This window comes from Bombus vosnesenskii, unplaced genomic scaffold (genome assembly GCF_011952255.1).
Source record: "Bombus vosnesenskii isolate JDL3184/JDL3185 unplaced genomic scaffold, Bvos_JDL3184-5_v1.1 scf7180000013328, whole genome shotgun sequence".
In the NCBI taxonomy this organism is placed as follows: Eukaryota; Metazoa; Arthropoda; class Insecta; order Hymenoptera; family Apidae; genus Bombus; species Bombus vosnesenskii.
In genome coordinates this window covers 235,429-247,876 of record NW_022882969.1, presented here as the reverse complement: position 1 = coordinate 247,876, position 12,448 = coordinate 235,429, and the positions used below count along the sequence as shown (strand labels likewise).

The window sequence follows — 12,448 nt, the reverse complement described above, 5'->3', positions numbered from 1 at the left end:
CTACAACATAGTCGTAAAAAATGTATGGAGACCGTTTTGTTTATGTTAACGCCGTGGTAAAATATTCCTTTCGATATTCTTGAAATGAACAGCGAGGAGCACCTGGTTCTACGTACCATCGATCTTACTGGATGCTTTATCCCTGGGATAGGTTATACCGTAAGCAACAGTGTTGTTATCCGCGTGCTGCTGATTTTCTAGTCTAACACTATTAACGCGTTCACTGAGGATCCGATCTTCCCTTCTAGTCTGCGGATATTCATGTAAATTTGTAACCTGATAAGTTCTTTCGTCAGTTTTTCTTCGGTGCCATCTTGAAATTCCTCTATTTCAATATAAAACGACATGAATAATGGAAAATCAACAAAACTCTACTTATCGTCTATTTAATATAGGTATATTCTTGTAGTACATTTTGCCTTTTACGTTCAGATCGATGTCACACGTATAACCAAAAGCTGCGTACCAATTCTACAAAATCAACCTACTACGTGGTAGAACAAATTCAAGCTAATATCTTCAGACTGTTTGCTCTTTTATAACCAGTCCTTATCAGCCATTTTCGTGTAACTTTCAAATGGCCTTTTCAAGCACTACGATCCGAAAGCTGTAATGGCACACACTGTAATCTTTGTTCTATTGCTACTCATGCCGGATCTTCGTGCTTGCACGTTGTATAAGGAAACGGGAGGAACTCGATTACGGTTCTGATAATGGATTCGAACGATTAACGAGGCGGTCGATGAGTTTATGGCTGTTCGAGTCGCGGGCTCGATCGAAAAACGGTCCCATTTCGATCACGATTTCTCAAGGCAATTATCTCTGCCACTAATCAGGTGGAAGTGGGCAGACTTCCGTGCGGCTCGCGCGAAACTAGGTCGTCAGTTGGATCACTGCCGCGGAAAGTTTCGAGAATCCTTAGCTTTCATAGCGTCTATTTCGGGTCGGAACGCGCGTGCCAGCTGGTAACGCTTTATCTGCTAATAACCGGCGGCGTAACGAATTAATATCCAGCGGTATTATTAAATTCCGCGTTTCGACTTTATCTGAGCACCGCCGCTGGCGACGTGACTCGTGATGGCGCTGAAAGTACGCCAACTACGTTCAATATCGCGCAAAAATACAGAGAGAGAGAGAGAGAAAGGGAAAGAGTAGGATTTAGGGCTATTCTTCGTGACTGTAGCAACTCTGAAGAGAAGTGTCGTTTTAACACGTTCACTGTCCGGGAGCTTTAAGCGATCACCATTTGTACGTCGCGCGCAGGGATAAAATGCTCAGTGAAATCCACCTTTCTCTATTGCTTGTACGATGTGCCGGTATTTTTCATTAAGCGGAGAAAAGAAATTAAGGACTTTTAAACGTGAACCTCTCCGCAGTCAATTCTTCTTGGCTTTTTGTCAATGTTGTAATTCAATTACACAGGTATAAACAAGGATAAACAAATGACTCACAGGACAGTGGACTTGTTAAGAATGTTTCGAATGTACCATTCCAAACTCAAGAAACCTTACACCTCGTGTTTCCTTATAATTCCTTAATAATTCCGTGTAATTATTCAGAATAGGGGCCGATCTTTGTCATTCGTGTCGAGAAAAATTAATCAGTACGTTGATCTCGGTATACATTTATTTTAAGCTCGTCAACTTCAATGAGACGTCCCCTATTCCAAATACATAATTGTCCAACCCAAACATCTCCCTTTCCTTGATACAAATCCATCAAACTAAAAATTCCTGCAACTCCATTCAACTCTCTAAAGAAAACTTTCCCTCCTCACACACTCGCAAAATCCAATTGGTCAGAAGATCGATGGTTACGATACCTGAACTCGTCCCATCGGTGGCGACACCACCAGAAAGATTCTCATGGTGGCCTTGAGAAAGTCATCCTGGTTGCGGTTGGTTTCGTGCAGCGCGGCCTCGGAGATGCTGGCGCTGCCCTGACCGGTCTTCCGGCGCACTTTGCGCCTGATGCTGCCCACTAACCTTCGCCAATCCTGTCCGGAACCGGTTGCGCCAGCACCGGATGCGCTCCCGGCACCGCCACCACCCCCGCCCCCGTGGGTGGGCGCATCCTGGCCCTCCGATGACTTCGCGGGGCTTTGCTCGCGACTCGACCGCCGACTTAGGACACCGCGACCGTCCCTCGCGGCCGATGCGGACACCGTGCCGCTTACTCCAGGCCCCGCCACCGGCTGCGAACCACCCGGGCAACCGTTCACGGCCTCCGTACCCTCAGCACCGGCGAACCTCTCCACGGGCCCGCCACCGCTGGGCCCGGTTGCCCCACCCTGACCGAACGAACCAATCGCGTATCGTCCGATTCCGCTGCTAATGCTCAATCTACGAACCAGGTTCCGCAGGGCACTCCTCTGCTGCTTTTTGGGCTCTTCGTCCGGGCTCCTCTGCTTCGGCGTTTCCGCGCTTTGGCCCAGTTGGCCGATGAAGTAGAGGGCTTCCTTGATGCTCCAGTTTATGGTGATGATTGATGAGTATCAACAAACCGGGTGTCAAAATTAGTATTTGTTATAGTGGCGGAGATCTTTGAAATTCTTGGGTCGAACAGTATCGTTTAGTATCGTTAGAAAATTCTCTTTTAAGGAAAAGACAAATTTGGAAGCTCCTTTGGATGTCGCTTGAAATCTTTGAGACTTTTAACGTAGGTAATTCGTGATCGATAATCCGTCTGATCGACAGTGCCAGAAGTCTGTTCGTTGTTCCAACTCAAAGATCAGATAAATTTGGAAATCTCTCTCGCTGCTGTTTCGAGCCTTGAAGACCATTAACGTCGATCTTTCTAACGGATAATCCGCTTGATGGACGGTGTCAGAAGCTCGTGTTCGTTGTTCCAGTTCAGAAACGATGTCTTCAAGCTGTTACTGTGTAATCGGACCAATCGATGTAGTATTGGAAATTATACTCCGGTAGGTTTCTATACCTTTCTAGGGCACCGCTTGCGCCTGGCAAACCCGATTTGTTATTGTCTTCGGAAACTTCGATTCGGATCGCGAAGTATCACTCGTCTCTGTTAATGAACTCCGATAAATTTCAAGGAAGTAACGGCTCGAAATAAAACCAAGAATTCACAGTCGTCGCGAAAACTTTCTTTCATCGGGGAAGATTTCGAGGCCGCTTTCCGCGTTAGCTATCGGCTCTATTGATACCTTAGCCACGTACTTCGGCTTGCAAGTTGATTGCATGGAGAGTCACGTTTCAACGGGACGTTGTATCGAGCGCGCCACAGTTACACACTCGAGTCGACTTTTCCACACGAGAACGCACGAAATACGTCTCACGGGTGCTAACACCATTTGCCTAATGTCAATCGTTCGATCGTCATCGAAAAGCAGTACCCCAGAAGGCGGCAGAGCCTTTGAATGTCGCTGAAATTGACTGAGAGCACAATGGATCCTAGGAACAGCAAGTTCGTCGCGGTGAATGCGTCCAGGTGGTTGTGACACCAGTTCAGGTCGTCGAATTCATCGAGTTTTTCGTCAATCGAGTCGTGGCTGCTTTTTTCCGCTTTCCAGGTCCACGAGGTACTCGTTACGAACGCCGTTCGCTATGGTTCCGGCAGTTCGATTGTTCGACTGTTGCCTCGGATCACAATGAATTCGGCGTTATAAACTTTCTGCGCGCGAGTACAGGCGAAACTTTAGATAGGTCTTTTGAAATCGTAGGTTAAATGACGCGCGGGAGTGACCGCGATCTTCTCGTTTCTTCGAAACGACTTTAAAATCTTCCAATTTTTCGGTGGTTCCTAACTTCTGCAAAATTGAAGGTCGACCGTTTTTACGGGCTACGTCTGGAACGACTGTCCCTTTCGTAATTAACTTTTAATGAAAAACTTGGCGGAATCGTGGCAAATACTCCTTAAAAGCAGGACTCTCCTTTCTCTTTTCTTCTCCTAAGTATCGTAGCAGGGATTATGCAGCTTTCAACGAATGATGTTTTTTAACTTCCTTTGTATAGATTTTTATATAGCGTCTTATATAGTTTTATATTGCTTGCTTAGGACGATCCTTATTTAAAAGTAAGTCGATGTTTCGTTTTTTTTTTTTTTTTTTTTGGTGAAAATACGATGGATCCTTTCTTCGTGAATGTTTAGTCAATGTTTGTTAACTGTGACGTTGATCCAATAACGCAACGTCGTTCTCGCGTTTGCAGATCTTGGGGGATGAGTCGGTATTAACTTTCGCGAGCGACGCGTGGCAGTTTGCGTTGTCTGGCATCTGTGTAATTAACGAATCTAGTGAATGAAAATTGCCCTGTTTGCGGACACGGTGAAATCTCGCTTCGTAGAAATATCTGTCTGGAAAATCGAGTCTCTGAGAAGCTGTCCGCGAAAAACTTGTTAATACACCTGCGCGCTTAGCGAACCGAGACACGTGTCGCGACGAGTTGTTGACCTGAAAGTAAAACTACCTTAAAGCGCAACGACTTTCAAGGAAACCCTCCCATCCTTTTAATTATTCAGAAAGCTGCATTCGCGTTCAGCCTGGACTCTTCAAGAATCGCGTGCTCGTACGTTGAATTAAAAATTTGCTCTTATGTTTACGAAGGAGAAGATACACGCCTTATAGATTTCCTACCTATTTTCAGGAAACTTTTATTTAGCGAATTAGACGAGTTGTTCGAAATCAAGAAATGAAAATTCTCGCGTGCTCCTCGATAATAGCGGTCGTATCTTTTTACAATGCCAATAAATTTCAAAATATTTTGTATAGAACATATAATACATTCATAGAAGATGTCTTCAAGTAACCGAATACTTCCGTCATCTTATGCATAAAAATTTTATTTCGCTTTGGAAAAGAAGACGTCTGAGAATTCTGATGAAATTCAAATCTTCCTTTTCGCGTTATCGAACAATCTACGTGCAAATAATATGTAGCGCGGCGAATAAACCGAACGTAAGCGAAGAATAAATCCCGTTGGATGAAACGATCCGATCGTCGTGTATCACATCGATTCAGCGATTCGTGCAGCTCGCGAGTATGATTGAAGTGAAGCCGCATGGAAAAATAAATCGACCAAGTAATTTTTCCCAACATTTTAAGATGCATACACGTGGCCTTGCAAATATGTACGTATGCATCGTATATACAATGCTCGTGGTTCTGCATAAACTCGCTATATTGACGTATGCGTATTTTTAAAATCGAGAGGAATTCGAGTACAGCTGTTTCAGCGGAGGCGGAGGGATTACGAATGAATACACACGTTTCGTCCCTTTCGGCGGTGACACGAGTGACAATGATTCGGAAGAGAAATTCACGTAAGGAAATTGAAAAAGAAATTCGACAATACGGAGACTTATTATTTTACGGATATCGTAGTCTTATTCATTAAGGAATTTCCAAGGAAAACTTCCATTACATTTTTTGTATCACTTTGGAGATTAAATATTGCTAATTATTATTTCTTTACTACCAAAATTTATTACAATGAACGTAAAGTAAGGTAATTATTATTCTATTGTCTGGTTTATATTTAATATATTAAAATTCATTAGTCCAAAGCTCTTAACTATTTTACTCAACATCCTGAAGGACTAAATTTAATTTCTACCACAGTATCCGAACCTTTGAAATTACACCGGTTTGAAATAACACTGGCTCGATTCTTAGTACACGGTTTTCGTGTTTGTCGTCCAATTACAGATGTCCTTTCCTTATGTGATCGAGATCCGGTCGATAAATCTTCTTTCAGTCCCGGAAATCCCCTTTCTCCCACCGTAATTCACGCTCCCTCTCGAAGATACCCGCTCAGATACTCATAGTCGTCTACGTTTCATCAAGTCAAATTCTACTCTACAGACACTAGGATTCCTACGTTCTAAATTGCCGCTAAAGAGCACTTGGGTTGTACGCGAACGTGTTCCGCTACAAAGAATGGCATTATACAGACGTATTTTCCATTTCAATCGTTTTTCGTTACTTGGAAATCTACACTACGAGTCTAGAACCGTCTAATATTACGGTCTACAAAAGTAAAACTCGATATCGGAAGATGGGAACAGGTTATTCGCTACGAATTTGATCACCTGCCAGTGTCGATTTGTATTCGTTTGGTCACTACACACTGGAAAAACGTGATTCTGCTTGCAAATTCTCGGCGAACACTCGGCTAGAATTTTTCTTTTCTTGCGGTAGTTTCTCGGAAGCAGGCCGGTGAATTTCTCTAGCGAGCGCGAAAAAATCGATTTGTTGACGAAAGTGGACGTGTTGCAACGTGTCGCAACCCTTGAAATCACTCGCAGAAACGAGTCTTCCTAAGCCAAGCGCAGTAAGGAAGGGTTATTTGAATTTCTTAAGCTTCAACAACGCCTTAAAATTCAATCTTCTAAACTTGCTTGAAATAATCAAACTTATATTTTGCGAGACACTACCGAGATTAAAGAGATACCATGTACTTTTATTTCAGCAAGAAAAGATATTAAAAACTGGAAAACGATTTGTGCTGGAATTATTTGCTTCAAGGGAATGTTTGAGATGTTGTTATACAAGAACTAACGAAATAGACAATCAAATAACTGTTAAGAATGTACACAGGTTATTGAATTATGATAATTACAACTGACAATATTAAAATTAGTCGAACAAATTTCCCCCTTGATGACTAGAAGCTGTACTTTCGTAAAAGGCTGTCGACGTAAGTACACGACATACTTCACCGTTTACCGCTCCACTGATAACGAGTTTTAAAGTCTATCTCCAAATGTAAATCGTTAAAAGAATTGTTCATAACCAATCAATTAGCTTAACTCGAGTGAAATATCTTTCTTGACCAAATAATTCCACTCTACCGCGTAATTTCCAATCAAAGAATGCCAATCTTGCTGTTTTCCACGCAATTACTTTTCAGATTTGAGTTCTAACGCAGCGTAGTGACAAGAAATCCCCTGATCTCAAGTTAAAGACTCTTTAAGGTTCGATTTATCAACCTTTCGAAGGAAGAAGATTTTCTTTACCCCGAAGAAGACTAATTAATCGAGCGCGTGATTCAATTTAGGTCAGCATTCGTTATCTGTGCGTCACGCTATAATCCCTTTACGACTGGCGACCTTCCCCTAATTAAGATTTCATTACGAGAGAAATGTCGGATATGGTATTGCGATCTGAAAAGCCACTCGAGCTCTGTCAGGATTTTTCAATGAACCGCGGAGGTTCGTTGCGTCATTATCTGGCAATTAGCAGTCTAGATAGCTTGCTCGTGGACAATTAATCCCCCGTGTCGTATCGATGATCCCTTTAATTTGGAAGGGAGAAAGGGATCGTTGCTTAGAACCAAGGCCCGAATCAAAGAGGGTAGGCAAATAACGATTAAAGCAGAATTAATTGGTCATCGATGCGTGAGGCACAAAAGTATCTACGTGGAGGCACGGTTCGTGATTAAAGTTAGAATCCGTGATACGATAAAGTCGATTCAATTGAATTCGAATTATCATTCTAAACGCCCAAACACTTCTCTGCCTTTCTCCTTCGAATGGCAGATAAAAGAAACGATTACGCAGGTCCCTTAGGGAAGAAGTCGATTAAAAGTTCATTAGAATTCTGCGATCACAGTCGGCAATAAAATTATTCCTTCTTTGAAACTCTCCTCGGCGCTCTGGGAACACGCGTTATTTCAAGCTGCGGCCCGCCATTTTTCAGTCTACGCACGACACGGTGCGGATGCCTCCGCAGTAGAATAAACCGAGATATGCATGACATTCTATTTTCTAGTGGAAAAGCGCTCGCCAGATTCTTTTCTTAAATTATAGCCGGCGTACCTTTACTTCCATTACGTTTCCACCATTTTTATCCTCTCTCGGATCGATTAAAGGTGAAATGGAATAAGTCGAAATATTTATACACTGCAATGAAATATAGATTTGATCAAATCTTATGAAATAACTGTATACTTCTTCAAGTATATAAAGTTCTGTCGAACTTTATAAAATAATTTTATATATTTCACTGTAAAAAGTATTCTACCAAGCTTTATAACATTTACTATCTACATTGCTACATGGCTACATGGTTTTTACTATCTATGTGGCTCACCAAGGTATTCGAACGTTTATTAGAAACTTTTTATGAATGTACCAGCGAGATATTCACCGAAAACCAAGTTAATAAAACAAGGCTTCATAACTCTTAATGCCAGTAATTTTACAAAGAAGCGTAAGTCATTATATATAACGTGGAATCCTGTATCTTTTTGGGGCAACGCGAGATAAACTGGCTGCAAGTAGAATCACACTGTATATGTACGGACACGGTTTTCAACGAAATATCCACCTTACTTTTTCGGGATTAACAGCGACAACATTTCGACGAATCTGTTTCCAACGTTAGTTACTCTGTAGGTGTACTTTCTTCCCTTTTCTCTATTACGAGGGAGAGAGTGTGTGTGTGTGAGAGAGAGAGAGGAATATAGAATTCTCGCGATTGAAATAGAATCTAACTTTCGAAATATTCGAAGAATTCTTTCGAAAGGGGAATCTATTTAGCTGATGGAATCCAATCGATCGAAATTCTGCAGAAACGAGATTGATAAACGAACCGTGGTAGCGGCTGGTTTCGAGCTAGGGATTCGAGGTTTGTCGCTGGTCTGTTTATGTGTTCGCGACTATCCAAGCACCGGCATTCTCTATCCGTCTTTTCCAAATATTGAAATTTCTCTGATATCGTTGGTCGAAGGTAACAACGCGAGTTCACGTATCGCGTTAAGCTCGCACGTTCAACAAGTTACACTAGTCGTTACACGGGCGTCATTCGGAGAACGTATTTCCTGCTTTGTCGTTCGTCTCTCTCGTTCGGGAAATCTCGATAATATCGATCGTGGTTGTTCAGTATTCTCGGTACATAAAGCGATAACTAGTTCGGTTTCGCGGTACATAGAACTCGCGGACTAGGCGGTAATCTATAGGGCGTTTCATGATTTACAGTTACTTTTTGAACGAGCCAGCCAGCCTGTGAAGGACTCCGTGCAATTCAGAGCACGAACGGAATGTTACTGCTGTACGGAAGCGGCTTACGAATTCGTTCGATCTAATTTTACGAATTTACGTTGGCAACGATCGACTTTCGCCCGTGCCAGTCTTTAAACCGATTCCACGTGCTAATCCCTCGGAGCATCGCTAAAAACGACATCGTAATCCGTTTACGGGCTGTATTCTGTCAGCTTAATAAGCGACCAGAGGAGAAATATTCGAGTCAATTTCGTTCGAGAGAGCTCACCTATCGAGAGTCGTTCGCGAGGAGAGCTGGGACCCACCTATTAAAACGAAAATCTGATAGATGGCCGCCAAGTGAAGTGGAATTCTGTCCTTTTAGGCACTTTAGCTTGGACTGACACACTCCATTTCCGTGGCCCCTCTTCTCTTCTTTTGCTCTATCGCGCCATTAGCCGGTCACGTGGCTGATCGATCGTGAAAGAATCGCTTTTCGAGGAGAGCTCGCGAATTTAAAACACTGCTACCCCACCCCTTGTCGCGCAAGAAGAGGAGCATTATGTGCTTGATTGCAAATACCCCTCTCTTTGGAGAAATTCGATTCAACTCGAAGTCTTTCCTGTGTTCTCTGAACTATATCGAGGTTAGTGAAGTTACACGTAAAAAAAGTTCCTTTTGAATCCCAGCTTTGTACGAGATTCAAGATATTCCGAACGGTTCGATCGTTTCAGACCGTATTACTACCTGCTTTCAAAAAGAAAAAAAACAAAACTTGATTGAAATACATGTGAAATAAGTTTGCCATTCACCAACGAAGGAAATTTCAGGATACCTTTGTGAAGCATTCATGAAAAATTGATCGGATATATCTGAATCGACCCGCCATGAAGTACAACTCCTATCGAAGGCTTCCTCGCGAAAAGTCTAATTTGGCCAGAAAACTAAGAATTTAAAACGTCGTCAATTATTCTTTAGGACGGTACTGGCTCGTGCTTGGTGTTTCGTGAAAGAAAATAACAGCCGAAATAATTAATCCGGTTCAAATTTATCCAATCTTACGAGGAGCAAGAAGAAGATAGAATTCCATATATATGCGTATTCACGAACGTGAAACATGTATGGATTTTCAAAGTCGGAGAAACTCGAAGCATTCTACGTTGTGTCGTGTCTTATAAAAGATTCTGTCTTTTCAGATACTTCTGTAACCACTGCGCGATAGTGTGGTCTAGTTTCTATATATATTTTCGATTTTCTTTCAAACTTTGCAAATATGTTTCACGTCGTATTACGGTGCAAACAAAATTTTAAAATATTACTGTAGATATAATAAACAAGTACAATTGTCTGTGTAATTAGATTCGTAACATCTCGCGGTTAATGTATCCTAACGCGGAAACAGAAACAAAAATTTTATTGCGGACGAGACAGAAGTCCCTCGCAGCTCTAGTACCTCTTCTCTAAAGTAAACTTGTATTTGGCAAAACTGCAGGCGAATACGTGGATGAAACATCCTGGAGTTTCATTCGACTGTAACATTCGATATTCTTTTTTACACGTCGCCGTTTGCATTTGTGGCTCGACACTGCTCGCTTAATCACACTCAGATCAACGACAGGCACTCGCGGTTTGTTAAAAGTTTTAACAACTTGGCTACCAGTTTCCCTCGGTTTGTAGAATAAATTCACGTTATTATAAAGAGAAGAATAGCGCGTTGCTTTTGGTTAAAAAAAAAAAAAACACGTTCGTCGCGATAACAAACTACTGTCACAGCGAAATAGAATTCGCGTAAGGAATTTGACTCGCCACGCCCCAAATACGCTTCTGAAATCTTTCATATTCAACGTAATGTCACATTATGCGCCACTTTAAATCATCTACTCGCGATTTCCCTCTAACAATTCCTTGTTTCGGGATTGCATTACGTTTTCACCGGGCGAACACGATTTCCGGGCTACTTTTATCGTTGTTACCACTTTCGTTATGCTCGTTTTCGCCTCTCACGTACCTTGACATTTTCCAAATGCAAATTTTACAAGTTGCTCATTCACGCTACGAAACTTTTTAATCGTCTCACGAGCAGTTACAAAGAAGTTAAACTCTTCGAGTTAACGTAGCGCGAAAAGATCTCTCTTGCCTATCGTTAGTTTCCTATTTTCAGTCGAAATAATCAATTGTGCAGTTTGCTAAAAACTGTATAAATTGATTACCAATATGGCTCGAAGGCTTGCGTCCCTTTATTAAAAAATTTTAATAGATATATTTTCATATCTTCTAAATTTCACGATTACTCTTGGAAAAAATTATCCAAATATTTGAAGAATTAACGAGTCCCAATATCGATAACGTGGTAAATATTCCAATATCGTAATTTCCATTACCGTGCACCCGAACAAAGTCTAATACATATTATTTTCTAGATAGATAGCTGAATTATTATGGAGTTTTGATATGCTTCGTAAATTTGAACAAAGATCACGAAGAGTTGCTATTTTCGTAATTCAAGATTTTCTCTTACTGGTTGTTTTTCACACAATTCGTAATTCTTTATAGAAATCTACTAGGAATAAGGATTACGTTGTTCAAGAATTTCCTTACAATTAATTTGACATTGTCATTATCGTATGAAATAAAAATTTCGCACGAAACTATGCACAGAAAGAAAGCTTTCAGAGAAATATTCTAAATTCCACGATATCGAACATAATCTATGTTGTTTGCTACTACTGCATTCCTCGAGTTTCCAAGCAGCTTCTCGTCCGTTTCCTCAGACCTTTTTCTCAACTGTCTCGATAGCAAATCCTAAAATACTTTGGCGGATGAATTCCTTATTGCGCGAACGAAGCGGAACTGGCGTGCAATTAGTTTCGAGAAGGAAAAATACACCGTCTGAGAATTAAATCGTGATACTTCTAGGAATAACAAGCATAAAAGCAACGTCAAAGAACGTCCCATGCCGTATTTCATAATTCGAGAACGTATTTCGTTGCCACGTGCTCCGAAGCATCGATTATGGGCCGAGTGCGTTTCTCGTTCGTCCCCAAGGGTGAGTCATCCTCATCGATCATCGGCTACCGAATCTAATTCCACCCCTAGACCCGTCGCAACGAGACCTTCCTCCGGAGCAAGGACCAAGAAGATTTCTCAATTAACTTCTTCTCGCTAGGTAAATTCCGATCCCACTCGAGAAACCTTTGGCCGTTGCACGCGTTCGCGGGATAATCGCGTGCATCCAAGGACGAGCCAGGAATATTGACTTTAATAAACGAATCAGCGGACGTCTAAGCGCCACCCCGCCCTATCCAAGCTCTCGATAATCCAAATTGCGCGGTTTCAACTTGCCTCGAGTTATAGCGGTTCTGCGAAAGTATTTCAATACTTAAAGAAGAAAATTTAGATTGTATGCACATACTGTATGCTCCATACAGAATATTTTGAAATTCCGTTAGAAACGAATAGACCGCAGACTTTTATGCATTTATGGGAAGTTTGACAATGCAAAAAAATACAC

General features: G+C 41.7%; 1 protein-coding gene across 10 annotated transcripts in view; it reads right to left on the bottom strand.

Moving 5' to 3' along the window:
* Window positions 1–12,448, bottom strand: part of LOC117235853 (pleckstrin homology domain-containing family G member 5-like) — an 82,979-nt gene that overhangs the window by 45,584 nt on the left and 24,947 nt on the right. Inside the window, exon 1 of one of the 10 annotated variants that reach the window (XM_033498290.1) lies at window positions 1,823–3,401. The exons of the other annotated variants lie outside the window; for them this stretch is intronic. Coding sequence (XP_033354181.1) covers window positions 1,823–1,867 — 45 coding nt within the window. The 5' untranslated portion in view covers window positions 1,868–3,401. Of the gene's footprint in view, window positions 1–1,822; window positions 3,402–12,448 lie in introns of those variants that run through there. 10 annotated transcript variants of the gene reach the window in all.